The sequence below is a fragment of the Rhinopithecus bieti genome, unplaced genomic scaffold, assembly GCF_001698545.2.
Source record: "Rhinopithecus bieti isolate Rb0 unplaced genomic scaffold, ASM169854v2 scaffold_33121, whole genome shotgun sequence".
NCBI classification, from domain to species: Eukaryota; Metazoa; Chordata; class Mammalia; order Primates; family Cercopithecidae; genus Rhinopithecus; species Rhinopithecus bieti.
Window position 1 is genome coordinate 690,719 of NW_016814090.1, and position 23,672 is coordinate 714,390.

The 23,672-nt window shown below is 42.6% G+C and overlaps 1 protein-coding gene across 3 annotated transcripts in view; it reads left to right on the forward strand.

Annotated features, from left to right (window-relative positions):
- SCN10A (sodium voltage-gated channel alpha subunit 10) overlaps positions 1-23,672 on the forward strand; it is a 98,552-nt gene that overhangs the window by 28,508 nt on the left and 46,372 nt on the right. For 2 of the 3 annotated variants that reach the window (XM_017849616.1, XM_017849617.1), the window contains exons 5-12: positions 3,307-3,398; positions 5,520-5,711; positions 6,158-6,224; positions 9,747-9,888; positions 10,035-10,232; positions 10,963-11,133; positions 14,417-14,710; positions 17,053-17,164. In XM_017849616.1, coding sequence (XP_017705105.1) covers positions 3,307-3,398; positions 5,520-5,711; positions 6,158-6,224; positions 9,747-9,888; positions 10,035-10,232; positions 10,963-11,133; positions 14,417-14,710; positions 17,053-17,164 — 1,268 coding nt within the window. The remainder of the gene's footprint in view (positions 1-3,306; positions 3,399-5,519; positions 5,712-6,157; positions 6,225-9,746; positions 9,889-10,034; positions 10,233-10,962; positions 11,134-14,416; positions 14,711-17,052; positions 17,165-23,672) is intronic. The other variant, XM_017849618.1, reaches the window with a different exon arrangement.

Sequence of the window (23,672 nt, forward strand, 5' to 3'; positions counted from 1 at the left end):
ACGCTAAACAGACCAATAACAAGTAGCAAGATTGAAACAGTAATTCAAAACTTTCCAAGAAAAAAAAGTCCAGGAGCAGACGGGATTCACAGCTGAATCCTATCAGACATTCAAAGAAAAATTGGTACCAATTTTATTGAAACTATTCCAAAAGATACAGAAAGAGGGAATCCTCCTAAATCACTCTATGAAGCCAGTATCACCCTGATAACAAAACCAAAAAAGGATATTTACAAAAGAACTACAGACAGTATCCCTGATGAACAAAGATGCAGAAATCCTCAACAAAATGCTAGCTAATTGAATCCAACACATATCGAAAAGACAATACACCATGATCAAGGGGATTTCATACCAGGGAGGTAGGGATGATTTAACCTACACAAGTCAATAAATGCTGTACGTCACATAAACCGAATTAAAACAAAAAATTACATGATCTTCTCAATAGATGCAGGAAAAGCATTTGACAAAATCCAGCATCCCATTATGATTAAAACCCTCAACAAAATTGGCATAGAAGGGACATACTTCAAGGTAATAAAAGCTACCTGTGACAAACCCAGAGCCGACATTATACCAAACAGGGAAAAGTTGAAAGCATTCCCCCTGAGAATGAGAACAAGACAAGGATGCCCACTTTCACCATTTCTATCCCCCATAGTACTGGAAGTCCTAGCCAGAGCAATCAGACAAGAGAAATAAATAAAGGGAATCCAAATCAGTAAAGGGGAAGTCAAACTGTTGCTGTTCAACAATGATAGGATTGTATGCCTAGGAAACCCTAAAGACTCATCCAAAAAGCTCCTCGATCTAATAAATGAATTCAGTAAAGTTTTGGGATACAAAAACAATGTATACAAATCAGTAGCACTACTGTACACCACCAGCAACCAAGCTGAGAAACAAATCAAGAACTCAATCCCTTTTACAACAGCTGCAAAAAAAAAAAAAAAAAAAAAAAAATTCTTAGGACTATACCTAACCAAAAAGGTGAAAGCTTTCTACAAGGAAAACTACAAAACACTGCTGAAATAAATCATAGATGACACAAACAAATGGAAACACATTCCATGCTCACAGATGGATAAAATCAATATTGTGAAAATGACCACACTGCCAAAAGCAATCTACAGATTCAATGCAATTCCCATTGAAGTACCATCATCATTCTTCACAGAAACAGAAATAACAACCCTAAAATTCATATGGAACCAAAAAAGAATCCACATAGCCAAAGCAAGACTAAGCAAGAAGAACAAAATCTGGAGGTATCACATTAGCTGATTTCAAACTATACTACAAGGCTATAGCTACCAAAACAGCATGATACTGGTATAAAAATAGGCACATAGACCCATGGAATAGAATAGAGAACTCAGAAATAAAGCCAAATACTTACAGCCAACTGATCTTTGAAAAAGCAAACAAAAACATAAAGTGGGGAAAGGACACCTTATTCAACAAATGGTGCTGGGATAATTAGCAAGGCACATGTAGAAGAAAGAGACTGAATCTTCATCTCTCACTTCATACAAAAATCAATTCAAGATGGATAAAAGACTTAAATCTAAGACCTGAAATTATAAAATTTCTAGAAGATAACATTGGAAAAACTCTTCTAGACATTGGCTTAGGCAAACAGTTCATGACCAAGGTCCCAAAGCAAATCCAACAAAACAAAATAAATAGATGGGATCTAATTAAACTAAAAAGCTGTTGCACAGCAAGAGAAATAACCATCCAAGTAAACAGACAACCCGTAAGATGGGAGAAAATCTTTGCAATCTATGTATCCAACAAAAAATGATTATCCAGAATCTACAAGAAACACAAATAAATCAGCAAGAAAAAAAATCCCATCCAAAAGTAGGCAAAGGACAAGAATACACAATTCTCAAAAGAAGATATACAAATGGCCAACAAACAGGAAAAAAATGCTCAGCATCATTAATTATCAGGGAAATGCAAATTAAAACCACCATGAGACAACCTTACTCCTGCAAGAATGGCCATAATCAAAAAATGATAGATGTTGGCATGAATATAATGAAAAGGGAACACTTTTACACTGCTGGTGGGAATGTATACTAGTACAACCACTAAGGAAAACATTATGGAGATTCCTTAAAGAACTAAAAGTAGAACTACCATTTGATCCAGCAATCCCACTACTGGGTATCTACCCAGAGGAAAATAAGCCATTATATGAAAACATATGTATGTTTATAGCAGCACAGTTTGCAATTGCAAAAATATGGAACCAGCCTAAATGCCCATCAACCAACAAGTGGATAAAGAAAATGTGGTGTATACACACCATGGAATACTACTCAGTGGTAAAAAGGAATGAAAGAATGGCATTGGCAGCAAGCTGGATGGAGTTGGAGACCATTATTCTAAGTGAAGTAACTCAGGAATGGAAAGCCAAACATCGTATGTTCTTACTTACAAGAAGGAGCTAAGCTATGAGGATGCAAAGGCATAACAATGACATAATGGACTTTGGGAACTTGTGGGGAAGGGTGAGAGGAAGGTAAGGGATAAGAGACTACACACTGGGTACAGCATACACTGTTTGGGTGATGGGTGCACCAAAATCTCAGAAATCAGCATTAAAGAATTTTCTGTGCAACCAAACACCACCTGTTCCCCCAAAACTGTTGAAATACAGATAAAGAATGTATTCATGTAACCAAACACCACCTGTTCCCTCAAAATCATTGAAATAAAATAAAATAAAAAGCTTTGCATGTGTGTCCATGTGGGGCTTATGGGTGTATCCAGGCTCACACTTTGAAGATGGTTCTTCATCTCAGTTCAGCTTCCTCATTTGGAATTGTATGGCCTGGGGTTTTCTTGCCACGGAGTACTGCTTTGGGCATTGTTTTCCAATATTAGTCCCGTGCCCATGAAGAGATGTCAAAGACCTCAAATCTGAGATGATAGTTAGCCTGTCACAGTGGATCAGACAAGGCTCAGCCTTGTACTCTCCTGACATGGAGGTCTCCTCCTGAGAAATCAGTGTCTGAGGAGACTGGTTAGTCAAACCCCCGTGTTTGAAGATCCATCCACATGCAGTGTTGCCTAGATCACAATGCATCTTCTCAAAGGGTCCACTCTGAAAAATGTTACACTAATGAAATCAGTGTCAGTGTCAGTCTATAGATGGCAGTGTCACTAGATTCTAAGTGTCCGTTCTGCATGCTCTCTAGGCTAATGATACCCCAAGTTGTCCTTATTTATGCTGCATGCATCCCCAGGACCCTTGCTTGCAGAGATGCTGACTAACTTCTGGTCCTACAGATATATTGGCACAGCAATAGATCTCCGTGGGATCTCAGGCCTGCGGACATTCAGAGTTCTTAGAGCATTAAAAACAGTTTCTGTGATCCCAGGTGAGCTGCTTGAACCAGCACATTTATTCACAGAGCATATGTTAGTTTTCACAGCCTAACCTCCCTTCTTTAATTTTCACAAGAGCCCTGTAAGGTTCCAGGGCAAGGACTGTTGTCCCCATTTACAAGACAAAGGAACTGAGGCCTGGAATATAGGAAACATGAACCCAAGGCCTCATCACTAGTAAGAGACAGTGTGACCTGGAGAGCCTATTGTCCCAACTCCTAGGCCAGTGCTCTTCCCACATACCACATGGCCTCATAATCAATACATAACAGGAGGGACATGTCTTCACTTTCTCTTCTGGTTGTGGGATTCAGGCAAGACCCCCCCAGTTGAATTTTTATTTATACCTTAAACTAAATGATTAAACTTGGAAATGGTGAGGAAGGGAGAAAGCAGTCCCAGTATCTTCACTATTTCCGGAGGTCTAAAATCCTGTCTTTAGACACCCAGAGGAAAAAAGAATTAGGCAATTCTTGATTACTGAGAATTCAGAAACAAAAGTAGTCCATCAAAGCTCATTGTATGGGACCTCTAAGATCTCCACTGTCACCAGTAGCCCAGCGACTACTCTTCATCCCCCATGAGGTTGATGGTGAGGATGGGGAGGCCAGAGACAAGGCAAACTTTCTGAAATGGGACTCAGCACTTCTCCTTTGTGGCCTGATGGGTTCTCTCCTCTCACCCCGAGCATTCGTTCTCTCATCTGTAAACAGAAACACCCATTCTAGAGTGGAAGTCTTTTCTACCATTTCTTGTCTGGCTCTGCAGGGAAAGATTGGAAACTCTCTGCCAACTTCCACCGGACATACTTCTTCATGAAGACAGCCCTGGTCCTGCCCCTTCATATCTCTCACTTACTCTCAACTGGGAAGACCCTGAGTCTTCTTTGCAAGACCTGGTCTGTCCATACTGCCTCTTCTGCCTCATCTCTCACCTCTCTGCACCTCTCACCGTGCTCTGGAATCCACCTATGGTTCCGCAAATACTCCACACCGTTGCTCACCTCCTAGCCTTCAACTGTGCTGCCCCTTCTTCTGGGATATCCTTCCTCCTCTCTTTACTCAACTCACACTCATTCCTCATGGCTCTGCCAAGGTTTTACCTCCTCCCTGTTTTTTTCCACCTTTCTCACACTCCACCCACCCCATTCCTACCTGTGGAACTTCAGTTAAGGGCTGCTCCCCTGTGTGCCCATCTGCTCAGTAATGCTATGGACTTTCCCCTCAATTTTCAGATAACAGCACTCAACATGCTGCTGCCTTAGCCATCACTCAGCTCCCAGCCCAGGGACTGACACATGTAGTGCTCAGTGGATTATTTGGTGACCAAAATGACTAACCAAAAATAAATCCTAAATTGCTTCCCTGGTTAGAGTTCTTTCTGCTACCTGTGAAGCTGCTCTTCCAAAGAAGTTGATTTTACTTACCAGAGCAACAAATCATCCCTCCTTAAACAAGCAGGTGTATCCTTCTTTGCTGCCAGCTGTGCTTGGCACAAGTTCTATTTATGCCCCAGTGACTGTCTCAGTGTTTCTTACAGTCTCTCTCTATTGCAAAACTCACCTCTCTGTTTCTCTGTGCCTCTGTCTTTTTCTTTCTCTTGGTCTATTTTTGTTTCACTCTATCTTTCTTGCATGTCTCTCTCTCTCTCTCTCTCTCTCTCACACACACACACACACAAACACACACACACACAGAGTGAGGTTCATGTGTCCCGAGTTTCAAGCTGCCTCCCAGAACTGAGAGATGCATGCAGAAAGACAGATGCCAAATCACTGGGGTGAAGTTAGTAGCTTCATGCCTAGCACAGTGCCTGAAAAAGTAGGTACTCAGCATAAATTATTTAAATTGAGTTGCTAGTGTCAGGAATTTTATTAGCTTCAAGATGATAAAAAATTTATTGCCTGGGTCTCAGTTGCATCGTCTTTATAATGAGAATAGCCCCTGCCTAACTGCCTGCCTCTCAGGTAAATGTAAGCTTCGGATGGGAAAGGTCTTGGAACTGCCCTGGAGTGTGTATATACTTCACTCCTGTATGTAGAGATGAGGGAGGATGGTTAAGATGAAGATGTGTGCTCTGTGTGTGCTCCCTCATCCACTGTCATCTTCCCACAGGCCTGAAGGTCATTGTGGGGGCCCTGATTAACTCAGTGAAGAAACTGGCTGATGTGACCATCCTCACCATCTTCTGCCTAAGTGTTTTTGCCTTGGTGGGGCTGCAACTCTTCAAGGGCAACCTCAAGAATAAATGTGTCAAGAATGATATGGCTGTCAATGGGACAACCAACTACTCATCTCACAGAAAACGTGAGTGGAGTTTCTTCCATAGGGATCAAGGTCTGGTTGGAACCTTGGTACCATATAGGTACAGGGGATATGGAACCCCTGTGTGTGTGTGTATAGACGTATATTTTGATTTCCCTTTCCCGCCAAAATGCTTCTCTTGAGTTGTGTTTTACTTTTGGGTATTCTATTTCCTGTTGCTCAGCATCCCTCTTGCAAGGAAATGAACCATAAATCTACAGACAAGTCATTCTACCTCTGCTGGGGGAGACAGAGAGCCGAAGTCACTGCTCAGCTCTTCTCTTTTCAGATGTGACTTTTCACCTTCTATGTGGCCCAGTATGCCCACTGAGTACCTGTAGCCAAAGGAGCTTACTTTGGAAGACTTGGGAGTGTTGCATTCACCACACAAGGCTTGGGTTGGAGGGTTCAGAACCATCTGTGAGGCTTTCTTTTCTTCCTTTCTTCAGCAGATATCTACATAAACAAGCGAGGCACTTCTGATCCCTTACTGTGTGGCAATGGATCTGACTCAGGGTGAGTTCCCAACTTATGACAAAGCAACAATTCCCAACAATTCTTTCTCTTTCTCCATCTTGTCCTTGGCATATTATGGGCACAGATGGGGTTGCAGGTCCTGGGAAAGAAGTATAAATAAATAAATCATGCTCTTTGCCAACCCAGAGCTCATGGGGAGGGAATTATGAGTTAGTTTTTGCTGTGTAACAAATGACCTCAAAATTTTGTGAGTTAAAACAACAATTTATTTAATTTTTGATTCTGTGCATCAGCATTTTGAACTGGGATCAGATGGGCATTGGCTGACATTGACTAGGCTCATTCACGCATATGCAGACAGCAGATTAACTTGGAGATGGCTGGTCTAGGATGTCCTATCTCTGCTCATGTGTCCTCTCACCTCCAAGCAGGTTAGCCTGGGTCTGTTCTCATCGCAAGGTTCCCAGAGAAACAGTGGAAGTTTGCAAAGCTTCTTCAGGCCTAGGCTTAGAACCAACACAATGTACCTTTTGTACATTCTATTGACCAAAGCAAGTCCCAGTACAGTCCAGATCCAAGAAGTAGAGAAATAGACTTCATCACTCAATGGAAGGAGCTGAAAAGTCACATTGGAAAGGATGTGGGTACACAGGGAGAAGAATTATAGCCATTTTAATAATCTACCCCAGGAAGGAACCAATACTTATTTGTGTCAAATTCTCTACACTTAATCATCACAGCTAACTCCATTCTATAGCCACATTACCCTCACAAATAGAGGAATAAACACATGTATCAGACTTTGCAATTTCAAATTCTTACAGAGGCCAGATTCATAATAACAGATGAGTGGAGTGGGCCAGGAGGAAACCTAGGAGCTGAGAGTTCATGCCTCCTCTAAAGGGGACAGCCCCACTGCTCGGTCCAGCTTTTGGTTGCCATGTGGAAATATGGGTTCACTGTTTCCAGCTCTTCCAACTTTTAAAATAGAAATAGGAAATTTAGATTTTAATATAAAATGTCCCAACTATAAACATTGGCTACCTATTCCAAAAAATGTCTACCTATTGTTGGGCCAAACAAAATATTTCTGCCGGCCAAATCCAACCTATAAGCTGCTAGTTTGCAGTTTCTCATGCATAGACATAAAGATGCTACTCTGTGGCGAACAAGTTCTTTACTAGAGGCTTCACGGGCCGGGGAAACACAGTGAGATGGCGGTGTGAGGCAACAGAGAAAGTCAGGAAGGTTTCTTGGAGGCGGTATTTGAGGTGAGCTTTCAAGGGCAAGTAGGATGTCTCCAGACTGGGTGAATATAAGACAGTGTGAGTGAAGGCCATTCCAGGTCGCAGAACAGAATGTGAGACAAAGCTAAGGGATGAGGACCCCTCAGCTCTGCTGCTTTGGCCACGGGAGGAAAGCATGAGCAGAAAGAGTTTAGGCAAAAGATCAAAAAGGCCATCTCACCCACCCCCATGGCTGAGAGCTTGGAAGAGCAGAGCTCACAACGCCTCCACTGCCTGAGAGGCTGACGGCTCCATATTGCCCAGGTGGACCTGTATGGAGCCTGCATGAGGCTCCACCTTCATCAGCTCACTAGGAAAACAATCTCAGTTAGAGCTGAGGACTGGAAACAAGCAGGAGCATTTGGTCAACATCAGGTTCCTTGGACTCTTCTTTCACAAATGCACTTGGCATTTGGTTCTTTGGCTCATGGGACGGTTGTTCTGACATCGATTTTCATTTGCCTTTGACTGAAATGTAAACTACGAGCCCCTCAGCATCCTTCTTCTGTCTAGATAATGCCATTTCTCAAGGCAATGGCTCCAGAGCAGCTCAAGTCCTTTTTGTGGTAAAGTTGTGGAGTCCATCTACACATCTCCACAGCTCAGCTCCCCGAGAGGCCAGGCCCTCTACAGAGCAAGTCGCAGCCAGGCAGTTGGGGAGTGGACCAGGCTGGGATGGCAGAGAGAGGCCAGCTCAGGATAATGGACAGAGTGAGCCCTGGAGGGTCATGCCATGAAAGCTAAACCTGGGTCCTCTGTGGGGCTGCAGAGAAGCCAGAGCCCTGAGGAAAGGCCCACATTGACCAATGGCACTGTGGGAGGAAGGTCAGGGTTCTCAAGGCAGAAAATGAATACCAGAAAATAGCTGATAATTTTCAGTGTTCTTCCACATATATTACATATTATTCCAGTTTATCTTTTCAGCAGCTTCCAAGGTTAAAAACAATAGGAATTTTCCTTCGCAGTTTATTTACAATATTTACCATGCAGAAGTGCAAGATACTGTGCAGTGATCTCATTTAATCCTAAGAGCAGTGAACTGTTGATATGTAGTGACTACAGTGGGTTTCTACAGAAGACATAGAAATAAGGCTGCCCTCAGAGTTAATTAAGAAACCTACAGGTAATGGGTTGCCTAGCCCCTTGGGAGAGCAAACCAAGAGCCTGCCTTTAAATGTGGGTCTACAAAGCCAGGGAACTTGCAATCTTCAGTCGAAGTGGAGATAGAATTGGAACTGATTAGAATTAAGTTGTCAGAGCTCTAATCCATGGTATGCGTTGTTCACATGGATGTCTGGGATAAGGAGAGCCCCAGAGGTTGGAGTTCATGGAGAAATCCTGGGAGTAAAAGAATTCCATGTATTCACAAGGAATGCAGGTAAATAAAAAAGGAAAACAAAGAAAAAAATTTAAAAAAACATAATTCTGGACTTCAAACGAAGCATTCCTGTTTCATTGATCAGTCAATCTCCACTAGGATAGATGAGAGCCCTTTATGCTCCCTGAGCTGACAGATGCTTCTTGACATCAACTCATCCTATTATGAGAGAGAGGAAGGAGTTCAGCACTCCCACCCCAATACTCACCAGGCAGTCATTTTCAATTTGCCCTTCCTTCATAGGCCATCTTCAGGAGGAGACTAGGCTGACTCAAGCATTGGGCTACTTGACAGTTATATTTCTCCTTTTAATAAATATATTGACACCTGCATAGTTTTAGGGAACTGATTTCTTTCTGACCCCCAGCTTCCTTATCTGTAAAGAAAGAACATTGAGTGATTAAATTACAGTGTTTGTAAAGCACTTAAGGGGAGAGAGAGGAACACAGAAAGTGCTCAGTAAGTGGAAAGTGTTATTTCCACTGTTATATATAATTAGTCAGTGAACTTGGCTAATGTGAGACCTCCCTTGATAGACAACTCTGCAGGTGATGCCAACAGGCTCAGGTTTTAAGTCTGCATTATTGCTACTGACTCTCCTTTCGCTGGTGTGAACTGGCAAAGAGCTCATGGTATCATGTCTGGGCAGTCGGCTGCCTTCCCCAGACCACTCCCCTGTGCATGAAATTCTGACGTGAAAGTATTAGCATCTCTATTTTATGGATAACAGAAACCAAGACCTAAACAGACCAAGTGTCCAAGATCATCCTGCTAATAAGATGAAGACTAGGTCTTGAACTCTGATCTCTGACATAAAACTCTGTGGTTGTCTCACAGCACTGGGCTGCCTTATGTGCAATAAGCACAAGGGGATGACCTTCTTTGTTCTTGCTGCAGCCACTGTCCTGATGGTTATATCTGCCTTAAAACTTCTGACAACCCGGATTTTAACTACACCAGCTTTGATTCCTTTGCTTGGGCTTTCCTCTCACTGTTCCGCCTCATGACACAGGATTCCTGGGAACGCCTCTACCAGCAGGTACTGAGCTGCATTCTCCCACACAGACTTGGTTGGAGGCTGGTGGGTCACCTGCATGGCTGTGCTTTTCCTGGAGGAGCCTGACTTAAATTCAGGGATCCATGTGCTATGGGTACAGGTTTATCTTCTTTCCCTTGAATCTGCAGACCCTGAGGGCTTCTGGGAAAATCTATATGATCTTTTTTGTGCTCGTAATCTTCCTGGGATCTTTCTACCTGGTCAACTTGATCTTGGCTGTAGTCACCATGGCATATGAGGAGCAGAACCAGGCAACCATTGATGAAATTGAAGCAAAGGAGAAGTTGTTCCAGGAGGCCCTCGAAAAGCTCCGGAAGGAGCAGGAGGTTTGTAAGGAGTGGAAGCTTTGTGAAGAAAGTTGCAGACTTCCATTCTTGGATAGAGTTCTGAACTAGCCACTTTAATTAGGGCTGCCATTTAGGGAGCTATAGGAGGAATCATCTTGCCTCAGGGACCATATTAGCTCAGGTTTTCTCAAAGAACCTAAGTGAGGATTCTTGTGCAAGTGACTTATTGAGGGAGTGCTCTCAGGAGAAAGTGAGTTAAAGAAAACAGAATGGGGCAAAGGGTGGAACTAAACAAGGAGTGTTCTCAGCTAGAGACCAGCTTCAGCTTGATCCCATGGAGAACTCTGGGGCATGACCTGTACCACAGTTAGCCCTACCTTGAGGCAAGGGGGCCACCTGTTTGTACCCTCCCCATACCTATCCTAGAAGCAGGCAGCCAAAAGAGGTTTTTTGTTTGTTTGTTTGTTTTTTGCAGAATGCTGCAAGTATGAGTCATTAACTGCTGCCACTCAAGCAGCTCAGGATAGGTGTGCTGATCTGGTGAAAGGGATCTGGGTGGGGCACCAACAGAGTGCCCCATGAATGAGTGGGGGGGTGACCCAGAGGTGTCTGTTCATGCCATGGCCTAATCCCACCACCATCCAGGTCCTAACCCTTGAGCTTCTCTGTTTCAGATATCTCACCCACCTGGCACCCCATGTCTGAGGGACACATTTATTCTAAGTCCAAGCAAATACTATTGGCTACACCTGTTGTTCTCTCTTCACAGGTGCTGGCAGCGCTGGGGATTGACACAACCTCTCTCCACTCCCACAACGGATCACCTTTAACCTCCAAAAATGCCAGTGAGAGAAGTCACAGAATAAAGTCAAGAGTGTCAGAGGGCTCCACAGAAGACAACAAATCACCCCGTTCTGATCCTTACAACCAGCGTAGGATGGTAAGAGGCTCAGGTTTGTGCTCTAAAGATTACCCACCATTGCAGCTGCCGTGGACAGTGGGTTGGAGTGGGAAGAGGTGTGTGGCAGAGAAAGAGCTGGAGGCACAGAGCTTAGAAGGATCCAGACACCCCTCCAAAATGCTGTCTTAAACTAGGAAAGTGTAATTATAGATGGGGAAAAGGGGTGAATTATAAGGACACTTTGGGGGAGGGGGATCCACAAGATTGGGATTGTGGACTGTGGAAAAAGGAAAGGGGAGTCCAATTTGACTCCCAGGTTTCAGGATCGGGCAATGAAATGGATGGTAATTCCAAGATGAGGACACTGGAAGAAGAACCCAGGTTTGTAGGAAAGGTGGGAAGCCCATATTGAACATGCCGATCTTAAGGTGTCTGTGAACATCAAAGGACAGCTTCCTTCTGACGCTCTGTTCTGCAGTTCTACAGCCCAAGGTTCCCTGTCTGTGGTGCTAAGATCCTTCACACACCTTTTTTTTTTTTTTTTTTTTTTTCCTGATGTGTCGCGGTGGTTTTTATTTTTTACTTAGTTTATTTAAAATTGACACATCAGAATTTTACATAATTGTTGGGTATAATTTCTGACCTCCTTCCTAAGGCCCTGCAATTCAAGCTGTCACCTGTTTTTAGCAGAAAAGTTCCCAGCACCCATCTCTGTGACACAATCCAGCCTGGGAATGGCTTCAGCACCTCACCTCAGACCCTGTAGCAATTCTGTTCCCCCCATAATAACTTTCTGCCTCCCACTCTAAAATTTGCACTGCAACTTTCCTCAACACGCTTCCTCCCACCACCTTCCTGCCCCTTGAAAGTCCTTTTACCCCAAATATGCCCTTTCTGTAGGTCTGACACATAATATCGGCTGTGTGGGAGGGTGGCTCCACACTAACAGTGTGGAAAAGGGGATCAACATGGCTATTTTTATGTTTTATGCCTCTCACTTCCCTCTCAATCTCTTTTCCTGTGCTAAGCCAAAGGATGTTTTACTTTTTTGCAATACCATCTCTCCAACCCTCAGATTTATGTGTGCATATACAGACACACTCGCCTGCACACCAACCTCATGACACACCCACACTTCAGCATCTATCTGCATCTGTGCCCTCCTCTTTCTTGCTTTGCCTCTTTTGAGAAGCACCTGGCATACATGGGGCACAGTTCAGACAATCACAGAACAGGATGAATCACAGCTTCCATGGAAATGTCAATGACACTGAATTGGGCTTTAATTACCCCCATTCTGTCAGCCCCACGCAGATTAGCACTTGGATGTCCAATAATTGGTATGTGTGCTTGTCTCTCCAGTGATGCTTATTTTCAAAGGGAAAAAAAGAAGAGCTGCAACTTGTTCATTCAACAGTACTAGGTGCTTGGTATAAAGAGATGACTAGAACATGTTCTTCTCCCCAAGGATTTCCATTTGGGTGGAGGAGGCAGATATAAACACAACTATGTGTTAAATAGTATATTAGAGACACATACGTGGTGTTTTGACAATCGAGGAAGAAACTTCCACTCTCATGGGGCTGGATAGGTATCAGAAAAGGCCTCCTGGAGGAGGGGATAATTGGGGTCAACAACAAATAGCATGTAGGGATTCTTCCAGTGATTGAAGACTTGAGAGAATTTGGGGAGGAGTATTTTCCTGGCAGAAAGAACAACATGTATGTGCAAAGATGGGGAGGCACCGTTTGAGTACTGCTTTAATGCTAACTGATTGATTGGAGCCCATCCAGGAAAACATCTTCTCCCTCTTTTCCCAGGTACATTCATCTGGTAAATAGACCTAATGCAGTTTTTATATAAAGCCATTTTATAACCCACAGAAATGAAATAGAGGAATATATAGGAGAGACCCAGGAGGGTTTTTGTGGAAAATCACAGACCAGTTGGTTTCCTCAGAGGATGCCTTTTAAAGCAATTCTAATGTTTTTACTCAGAAGACATTGCCCACCATTTGTCAAAAAGCTTAATTCTAAAATAACTCGTGGCCAAGGAGACACTGCTGTCAAATATGCAACCAAAATTTTCTTTTTAGTTTCTTCATTGGTTTGCTTGGTGCTCAAGTGCAAATAATGGAGTATTCCTTTCTTTAATATGGATGTGTCGATTTTCTCATTTGCTTCAAAATGGGAAGGATTTTGCATTTTATGAGTTCTATAGTCCTTGGGCATGTATTACAGGCAGAGAGTACTCTACTTTTTATAATACTGGGCTTTTAGTAATGGTTGCTAAACAGGATCGGGCTTCAAATGATCAAGAGAGGAAACTGGTTCTGTGAGATAAGGGGATTATTAAGGAGAACCCCAGTTGGCAAGATTCTCCACTTCAGTAGTTTGGTAAATAAAAGGAATTAAGGAAGGTGAGTGGAATAAGTCAGTATGATCAGAGTTCGGTATGAAGTCAATGTTTAGATTTTGGACATACTGTAGACCACCTGAGGACAGAAATGATGGTTTGCTATGATCAAGTTTCACTATGGTCATGGGAACTACCTAACCCAGCACACTAATTCTCTGAGGGCTCTGGGCTTGTGAATTAGCTCTTTTCTCTGGCAACTCTAAGCCACACAATTCCCTCAATGGAAGATTTTGATGGGAAATGTTTATTGATTTGGAGGAATGACATTATTCTTCCAGGAAATTAGGCTGCAACCCTTCCTTCAATCTCTCCATTGTTGACTGTTCAAGCCTCGAGGGATCCTAGAAGCTCATTACACTGTACAGTTCTTGTCTCCTCCTGTGCAACACAAACTCTCACACTCATACAGACAGGATCTAATGAATTGCGCAACCTAATTTTCAGACAATGAAGTGCACTCGTTCATTCAACAACCGCTCACCAAGTATGTTCCAGTACTGGTATATGTAGTAGCCTCCTTAGGTCACAACTTTGCATGTGGAAAAGGGAACTTAAGACAGCTTTGTCTAGCCCGGTGGCCAAAGGTTGGCAAACAGTTGACCTATCCAGATGACAAGGTTTCCTCTGACATATTCCTGGCCATGATAACCTATTTGCTGAGCATCGGCACCCTGTGATCTCTTCTCTCTCCTGGTCTTTCCCCGAGTCTGTCTAGAATCTCCTTTTTTCCTTTTCCCTCATCATGCATACCTAGAATACCCCTTAGATTTGTGCCTTTACTTAGCTACTGAAAGGTCATAAAAATAGGGGCGGGGAAATGGGAGTAGGTAGAGGGAAGTGTTGGGCTCTAGATTTTCCAGAAGACCAGTTTCCAGCCTTCTTGCTCCTTTGGGGCAATGCCCAGTCTTTTCTAGGCCTTGCCTCTGGAAAACGCCGGGCTAGCCATGGCAGCGTGTTCCATTTCCGGTCCCCCGGCCGAGATATTTCACTCCCTGAGGTAGTCACAGATGATGGAGTCTTTCCTGGAGACCACGAAAGCCATCGGGGCTCCCTGCTGCTGGGTGGGAGTGCTGGCCAGCAAGGCCCCCTCCCTAGAAGTCCTCTTCCTCAACCCAGCAACCCTGACTCCAGGCATGGAGAAGATGAACACCCACTGCCACCCACTAGTGAGCTTGCTCCTGGAGCTGTTGAAGTCTCGGTGAGTTTGTGAATGCTTCAGACTCCCCCAGGCTGTCTTCCAGCTAGAAACCTTGAGCCATAGAAGCCTGAGTGTCACCAATGGAAGGGATCTTTAGCCATCATCCTGTCCAATGCCTCCCCATTCTACTCCTTTTTTACAGACATAGAAGATGAGACCCAGAGAGAGAGAGATTGAGTTGGCCTGAGGTCAAACAGGTTTCCTGGTTTATTCTGCAGTACAGTGATGCAAATTATATTCCATTTGACCCCATATTTCTTATCAGTGTTTCTCTGTCCCCACTCAACATCACTGCCTCAGTGATAGGCCTGCTTTCTTCCTGGACAGGTATGAGAAAAACTGAAGGACCCTTCTCTTCCTGCTTATGGCTCTATGCAAACTCCTCTAGGCTGGGCAAATGGAACCCGGATAAATTCTGGGAGTTTCTTAGGACAGATCTGAATAGAAGCACAGTATTCCTTGCTTTACTCACCGAAGAAATAATTTGCCAAAATGAACAAATTAGGCAACAGTGACTAACTGGCCAGCACTCTTTAATAGAATAATAGCAGAGTGTAATGGCAAGTCAGGGATTCCTCGTTGGATTGGGAGCTGTGAGTTAATTTGAGCTCTCCCCTCCAGTTTCAGTAATGATGTTTCTAGTGTTTTTCATTTGCCCTCTCTGGCTAGCCAGGGATACAGAGCAATTTGCAGACAGAATTGTAAAGAGACCAATATATGGTTCCACTGATACAGGTAAGTCTTACAGAGTTGCCTTAGCTCGGTCTCTAATTCGATGCCACATGATTCAGGGTCTCAGCAAGAAACAGATGGACCACTCCAATGGGCTAATAGAGTTTAGTAAGGTATTTACAGAGGTGTGGGCTGGGCTTAGGGAATGAATAAGGGACGGTGAGGCACCTAGAAACTAGTAACAGGGGGAAGTTGTTACATGCCTAGGCTGAAGGGATGAAGGAAAGGACCAGAATTAGACTAAAGCAGCAGCTGCCCTCATGTGTCAGAGAGGCTGTGTGGCAGAACTTGTGATCTTAGTAGAGGATCACAGCTCTGCTACTCATTCATAGCACAGAAGAGAAGCAGCCAGGGGAAAATACCTGACTTATCTCTCCTTCTATCCTTGAATGTCTCGCCTATGCCTCCCATTAACCAAACCTGGCCAGAACCAAGGGCAAGGGTAATGCATTTTGTACAGGTCTCCCTCCACAGGCACAGAGAGAGCAGAGAAGGTATAGAGTAGGTCTCCAAGGCAAATGGAATCACCAAAACAGAGCCTTAAAGTCAAAGGTAGCCTGCAGGGCTCGCTGGAAGTGCATTTGCACTCTAGAAAATGCCTCATTGGGCCGAGCGCGGTGGCTCACGCCTGTAATCCCAGCACTTTGGGAGGCTGAGACGGGCGGATCACAAGGTCAGGAGATCGAGACCACGGTGAAACCCCATCTCTACTAAAAATACAAAAAAATTAGCCGGGCACGGTAGTGGGCGCCTGTAGTCCCAGCTACTCGGGAGGCTGAGGCAGGAGAATGGCGTGAACCCGGGAGGCGGAGCTTGCAGTGAGCCGAGATCCCGCCACTGCACTCCAGCCTGGGCAACAGAGCGAGACTCCGTCTCAAAAAAAAAAAAAAAAGAAAAAAAGAAAATGCCTCATTGAAGGCATTTATGCTTCTCTTGTGATGGGCCCTCACCCTCTTCTCTCTGTTTCTGAGATTATCGTGTATTTAGATATTCTGACCTTGATTCAGTCTAGTTAAATTACCAGGCTAGTGAAAGATTGACTCTTTAGGCCCTTCTGTTTAGTATGGACCTGTATTTTAGTCCCAACTGTGCCAGTTACCACCTGAGTCACCTTTAGCAAGTCCTTTAAATTATCTAAACCTCCTTGTCTCCTCTTGTAAAAAGGTTTCTAAATACCTGGAGGGTTAAATGAAATAATAAAGTGCCAACATTTTTATATATGTCTGACAGATAACAATAAATAGTGACTACTAGTATCATTTGCTTAGTCCTCATGGTTGGAAACTTGATAAACTTTCTTTATGTTTATTAACTGTTTATACTTACAGTATTCAGCAATAACATGCTGAACAGATTTGTAGCTTAGGAGCAATAGGCCACACTATTTAGCTTAGATGTATAGAAGGCTATAGCATTTGTTTGTGTAAATACAATGTAGGATGTTCACAGAATGATGAAATCACCTAATGATGTATTTGTTGGAACATGTCTCTATCATTATGTGACATATGACTATATATGAGACTGGCCAATAGGAGGCTGAATGATCCAACTTTGCCATGAAGATGTCAGGTTAAGGGAGTGTCCTGACTCTGTTTGTGTCTCAGCAGGCATTCGATGCAGAACAAAAGAAGACTTTCTTGTCAGCAGAATACTTAGACGAACCTTTCCGAGCCCAAAGGGCAATGAGTGTTGTCAGTATCATAACCTCCGTCCTTGAGGGTAAGTGCTGCTCATTGCATTGTTTGTCCACTGTGCCATGATGAATTCCCATATCAGCAGCAGAAGCAATGTCTCTAACTCGTGTCAAAGCATCGTCTCTGCGTACTGGAATTCTTAATACTCCTCCTTCTTATGTCTTAGGCCCCATCATCTTTTATCAATGTGATTTTTTTATATGCATAATTTTTCAAAAACAAATAATTTGATGAATAAAATATCCCAGCTCATCTCTTGTTCAAATTAGTATCTGCTTTGCATGCATCACAAAACTAGATTTTTAAAAGTGATCTGGCAGGCATCAGAGAATTTCAGCACACCCTCTCAGGTGTGCAAGAAATTTAACCATCTTTAATTTTCCAACATGGCAAAATTATCCTTTTCATGGTTTCAAAATTATATCTTTCATGGTTGTAACTTACACAGTTGTAACTTAATTTCTTGTTCAAGCCCCCATTATGCTGAATATTGGAAGACAATTTAAGTCCACTAATCAGTCAATTTAACTAAGTCCTTGTTAATTCAGAATTCTACCAATCAAGTGGGAATCCACTCAGTCTCCTCAGCCATGTGTCTAGGTTTCAAGCCAAGGGCTAGTAGAGGAAGAGAGTGGCAATAGTCATGGCCACCTATCCACACATGGTGATTGCATCCCCCTAACCCTGAGCAGGAGGTCTGTTCTATTCCAGCCTTTTTTTTGCCTCATGGTATGGAGAATGCAACCTTAGTCATTTCCAGTTATCTTACTCCCCTAGACAAATTAAACTGACCTGGGCTGGAGGATTTGTAAGAGCTTGAGTGCCAGCGTGCTCCTGAGAAGGAGTCCTGTGTGTTTTCCTCCCAGCCCTAGGCTGAATCCTAATTTGAGGGGAAGAAGTGGTGAGCAACCAAAACGGAAAAAACGTTTGAGGGATTTCAAAACAGAGCCAATGTGTGCCTTACTTTCTACGTGAAGCCAAAGGTAGCAAGCCTTAGAGAGAGATTCACATGCACGGAAATTGTAGAGTAGAACTGACCAGTAATGTACCAGATATGCAGAGATGTATCTGTTTTGCTCACAGCTGGATCTCCATTACCTAGAAGAGCAGTGCATGCACAAAGGTGATATCTGGGTGGTGATGCTAATTTATAGTGATGTAAACTGATAAAAAGGAAGAAAATAAAGAATAGTCAGATATCTTGGGGTAGGATAGACTTCCACTCAAGGAAGATACTGTGAGAGTGGAGTAAGAAAGGCAAGAGAAACAATAATGTTTTCAAGAAAATCTGGGGAAAGGTAACCTTAGCTTAGGTCAACCTTAGGTTAGAGAAGGCCTGAAGCAGCCTCAGAGAGAGTCCTGTGGCTCCAGAACAGCTGAGAGGAACTGGGTGATGACTTAGACCCCAATGAAGGCTGTGGAAAAAGATGAGTGAGACCCACAGAGGGAATCTAGAAAGAGAAGAGCCATCTTCATGGATTCTCCCACCAGGGACCGGATGGGAACTACAACTCAGGCAAAATACGCTTAGCAATGACAAAGAACCTGTTCAACTCTCCACCAGGTTTGAGCCCTACAAAACTCAGACACAGACTCAGATACTGAAATAGTACCCAACATTGACTTAACAAAAGACAATTCCCATGGTGAGGACTTGAAGCATAAACTGGATTCAACTAAGTTACATTTCTTGCATACCTGAGTTTGTGCTTTGAGAAATGTGTACCAATTTCTCAACAATGTGTACAGACTCCCTTATATTATTTTTTCTCATTGATAATTATTTAATATCACTGTTCATTGTAATAGAGTCTGCACTTCTAACATTTTTCATGGCATAGAATTTGACCATGTTGCTATTCCCACAATTTTTTCTTAACCAGATAGGTTTCTTTGTTTTGTTTGTTTTGGTTTTTGTTTTGCTATTAGTCATCAAACAGCAAACATTGAATACAAACAGTTTGTTTTTTCATTTATTCTCAAAAACTGTTAAGCTTCCTCCTTCTCTCTTCTTTCATTTATTCTCTTATCAACAAGCATTTGTTGAGCCCCTTTTGTGTGTGGCATTGCTCCAGGTGCTGGGATTCAGTGGTGAACTGATATAAGCTGAGCTCATGGAATCTACATCCTAGCAGGGAAGGGGACACGAAAGATGAACATGAATATTCAGATGTAAGAAGTAGGAGAAAACATAAAGTAGGGAAGGAGATGGAGAGTTCTTTCCAAGAAGAACATAAATTTGAATTAAATAAAGGAATCAGCTATGTAAGAACCTGAGGAGAAAGTTCGCAGACATGAACAGCAAGTACAATGCATTTTGCAAGAATGAGATAGGAATGAGCAAAATGCATATTCCAAACACATCCCAATGTAGGTAAGACCAAAGAAGGTCATGGAATGAATGAGAGGCAACAGAGGGTAGTAGTTAGAACATTGCTCTGGAGCCCGGCTGCCTGGGTTTGCATCGTACCTCTGCCACTTATGGTGCACAGTGTGACCTTGGAGCTTCAGTAACTTTTCTGTGTCTCAGATTTTTAGCCTGTAAAATAGTGAGACTATACTTATCTTGTAGAGTTTTGTGAGGATTAAATGAATCAGGTCAAGCAAAATGCTTAGAACCATGACTGGCATGTAGTAAGTACTCATCACATTTGGCTATTATTATTCACTAGGTTGTAAAATCTATGAGGGCAGAGATGTGCCTGTTTTGCTCACAGCCTGATCTCCATTAGCTAGAAGACAAGTGCATGCACAAAGGTGATATTTGGGTGGTGCAGGCAGGGAGGGGAGTGATGCTAATTTATAACAGTGTGAACTGATAAAAAGGAAGAAAATAAGTAATAGTCAAATATGTTGGGGTAGGGCAGACTTCCCCTTAAGGAAGATGCTGTGAGAATAGAGAGAAAGCCAGAGAAACAATGACTTTTTAAAGAAAATCTGGGGAGAGGAAACCTTAGGTTAAATCAAAGAGATCAAAGTTTTCTGAGCATAGGGCACATCGTCTTCTCTGGTTGGATGTTATATTCATTACACACATGAGATACCTGAAGGATGCTTCATGCTGCCAGAGTAATAATAGGATTTACAAAGGCCACCTCTTTAAGAGGGATTGTGCTTAAGAAAGTTTGACCCAAACCAATAGGAGCTTGACAACTCACTGAACTCAAAGCATGTGAACCATCTATGCTTGCCATGCAAGCTGAGATTTCACAGTTGTCCAAACCAAAATTCAATAAGCTGGGTCACAGCAGTGAGCACACCTGAGTCTCTGCCCTCATGTTTAGTGGGGGGTACGAGGATATAAAACAAGTTGTTACTGGAGTGGTGAGTGCCTTAAAGAGGAAGTGCAGGATACTGAGTGAAATATGGTAAGGTTAGCCTGGAGTCAGGGAATTATTCCAGGCTGAAAGGACTGCAAAGCAGAAGAGAGAATAACATTTGAAGGAATGAAAAAGACTAGTGTAGCTGTAACCTAGAGAACCAGGAGAACTCAAAATCAGGCTAGAGGGATGAGTTGGGACCAGATCCCAAGAACCTCCCGGACCACATTAAGGATATGGGACTTCATGCTAAGAGGAGTGAGGTGCTATTAGAGGACTGGAGGCAGGGAAGTTACCGTTGCATTTTATAAAAGTTACTCTGGATACGTGTAGATAATGAAATTAAGAGGTGAAGTATGTTGGCAGGGAAACCAGTTAGAAGGAAACCAAGTACAAGATGGCAGTGCTTGAACTCTGGGGTAGTGACAGTCGGGCTGATGGGAAATGGAAGGATATGAGCGCTATCTAAGGAGCATAAGATTCAGGACTTGATGATGCATATGGTTCTGGTATAAGCACCTTAAGATATGCTGATACAATAACTCATAACAGGAGCATTTTAGGGGGAGAAGGGGGCTTCACTGGGGAAAGATGAAAGGAGAAGATCATAAGTTGAGTCTGGGATATATTGGGTTTCAGGTGCCCTTGGAACATCTTCATCCCCAGTGAAGCTCCCTTCTCCCCCTAAAATGCTCCCGTTATAAGTTATTGTATCAGCATACCTTAAGGTGCTTATACCAGAACCACATGCATCATAAAGTCCTGAATCTTATGCCCCTTAAATAGCGCTCATATCCTTCCATTTCCCATCAGCCCCACTGTCACTACCCCAGAGTTCAAGTACTGCCATCTTGTACTTGGTTTCTTCCTAACTGGTTTCTCTGCCAACATACTTCACCTTTCATATATACATATATGAAAGCAGTATGAATATAGGTGGTAATTTTGAGAAGATGCAAATTGATGAGTTAACACATAAGGGTTGAAGTAAGAAGAGAAGAAGGACTAGGACACAGTTCTAACAAACTAAGTGTTTAATAGTTAAGCAGAAGGGACAGACCCAGCAAAGGAGACTGAGAAGGAAGGTACAGAAATAAGAGACAACCTAAAAGAATACAATGCAGAGCCAAGAGTAAAATTTCTTCAGGAAGAGTAGAAAGGCCAACAGAGGCAATGCTATGGAAAGGTCAGGTAAGATGAAACATGAAAAGGTGCAGGGGCTTTAGTCACATGGATGTCTTTGGTGATATAAGCAAAAGAGGATTAATGGAGTAAAAGGGTAGGCAGAGGCCATATTGAAGGGGCTTAAAGAACGAGTGAGAGGTGAAGAAATGAAGATATGGTGTACAGACAATTTTTTTCAAGAAGTTTGCCTGTGAGAGAGAGGAGACAGTAAGATGACATTAGAGAGTAAGTAGAATTGAAAGAAGACTCTTTGGTTTTTGTGTTTGGGGGAGTGTTTGTTTGTTTGTTTGTTTGTTTTGAGCATATTCGCATGCTAATGGGAAGGATCTGGGACAGTAGGAGAGACTGAAGAGTAAGGGAAGAGAAGGAATATTCAACAGACTCCTGCAGTGGCAGGAGAGTAGGCACAGTGGAGACATTGGTGTTACAGGAGCAGGGGGACCTCTTTAAGCGTGACAGGATGAAGGGAGAAAAGTTCTTTCTGTATCAGTTTTACATAGCAGATCCTTTTGAGGGGGGCCATGGTCATGTTTTAAGCTGGCAGGTAGGTACTTTTAGCTTCTCTGTCTCCGCAATCAATCAAGTTCAGCAATGTCAAGGCTGTTTACAAAGCTGCTTCTCTTTTCCCATCATGCCTCACAGGTGGCTGCTTCCTGCCAAAATGGCACATCTAAAGTGTCCTCATTCATCACTACTTCCTGTGCTTCATCTTAGTGCCAAAATAGGTCCAGGGAAGTTCTTGCTTTTGTTCCAAACGGAGATTGTTGATTTTGGTCCCAGGATGTGCCAACTTCTTTAGAGAACTATGCTTTGCCAGTTTTGACATCTGTAGTTTCTAAAATCCACAGTCAGTGATTAAAACAGCATGACAGTGAAAATAAATAGTCTGATCTGTGAAAGAGAAATGGACACGTGTATTTGAAAACACATGAACATAAATGGTAATAACATGACAAAAATGACATTTCAAATCTTAGGAAAGTGAAAAATTATTCAATAAGTAATGTTATTATAAATAACCAGAGATAGGAAAAAATAAACCACATCAATATCTTACTCTTTACCCAAATAAATTTCAAATGCACCAAAGTTTTAAGTGGAAAAAGTGAAACTACAAAAGAAAGGAAAAAACATGGAGAAGGTGTTTTCCAAGCCTTGCAGCGAGAAAAGCTTCATATGCAAGGCATACATGCAAGAAAACAAATAAAAATACTACCGATAAATCTTGACTACATACACATTTTTAAATTATCTATCAGGAAAAGCACTCTTAGCAAAATTTAGGGGCACACAATTATTTCTCTAAACTCATTTTCAAGTGCATATAGTAAAAAAAAAAAAAATGTAAACACTGCAAATGTGTATGCAATGACAGTTATGTCTCCTTCCCACTATAGACCCTTCTTGCTCCCCAGACTCCTAGTGCGCGTCCCACCCCCACCACAATCCAGTTTATCTTATGTTCTTCAAGCAATGTTCTATGCATATATAAGCACATGCATGCACATACACACATTAAACATATATATTTTTCTACGTCACCACAAATAAATCTGCTCATCCTTTTTCATAATGTATTATACTTTATCAGTTGTTGTTTTCTATTATGATTATAAGCAATGGACATCATCTTTCTTTGCCCACATAGGCTGATATCTGTTCAAGATGCATGTCTTGCCGCAGAATTTATAGATAAACCTAAAGCTAAGAAATTGCCCTCCATCGAGGTGGCCACAGTTACAGATCCACATGAAGATTTAATGGAGGCAAGTAGAGAGATGAGCCTAGTGTTCAGGAAGGGATCAGAAATTGGACGCATAATTTCATGGAAATCAGCATAGAGATGGTTTTTTAGGGCTATGAAGTTCAAAACACAGAGAGGCTAAGGTGAGAATGCTTGAGTTCTCCAACATTTACAAGCAGGAAAGGAAGATAGAGACAAAAACAGAAAGTGAAAAGAAGTGGAGAAATATGGGAGAAAAAGCAAGAGATAATGCAGTCCCCAGAGCCAAATGAACACTGGTTTCA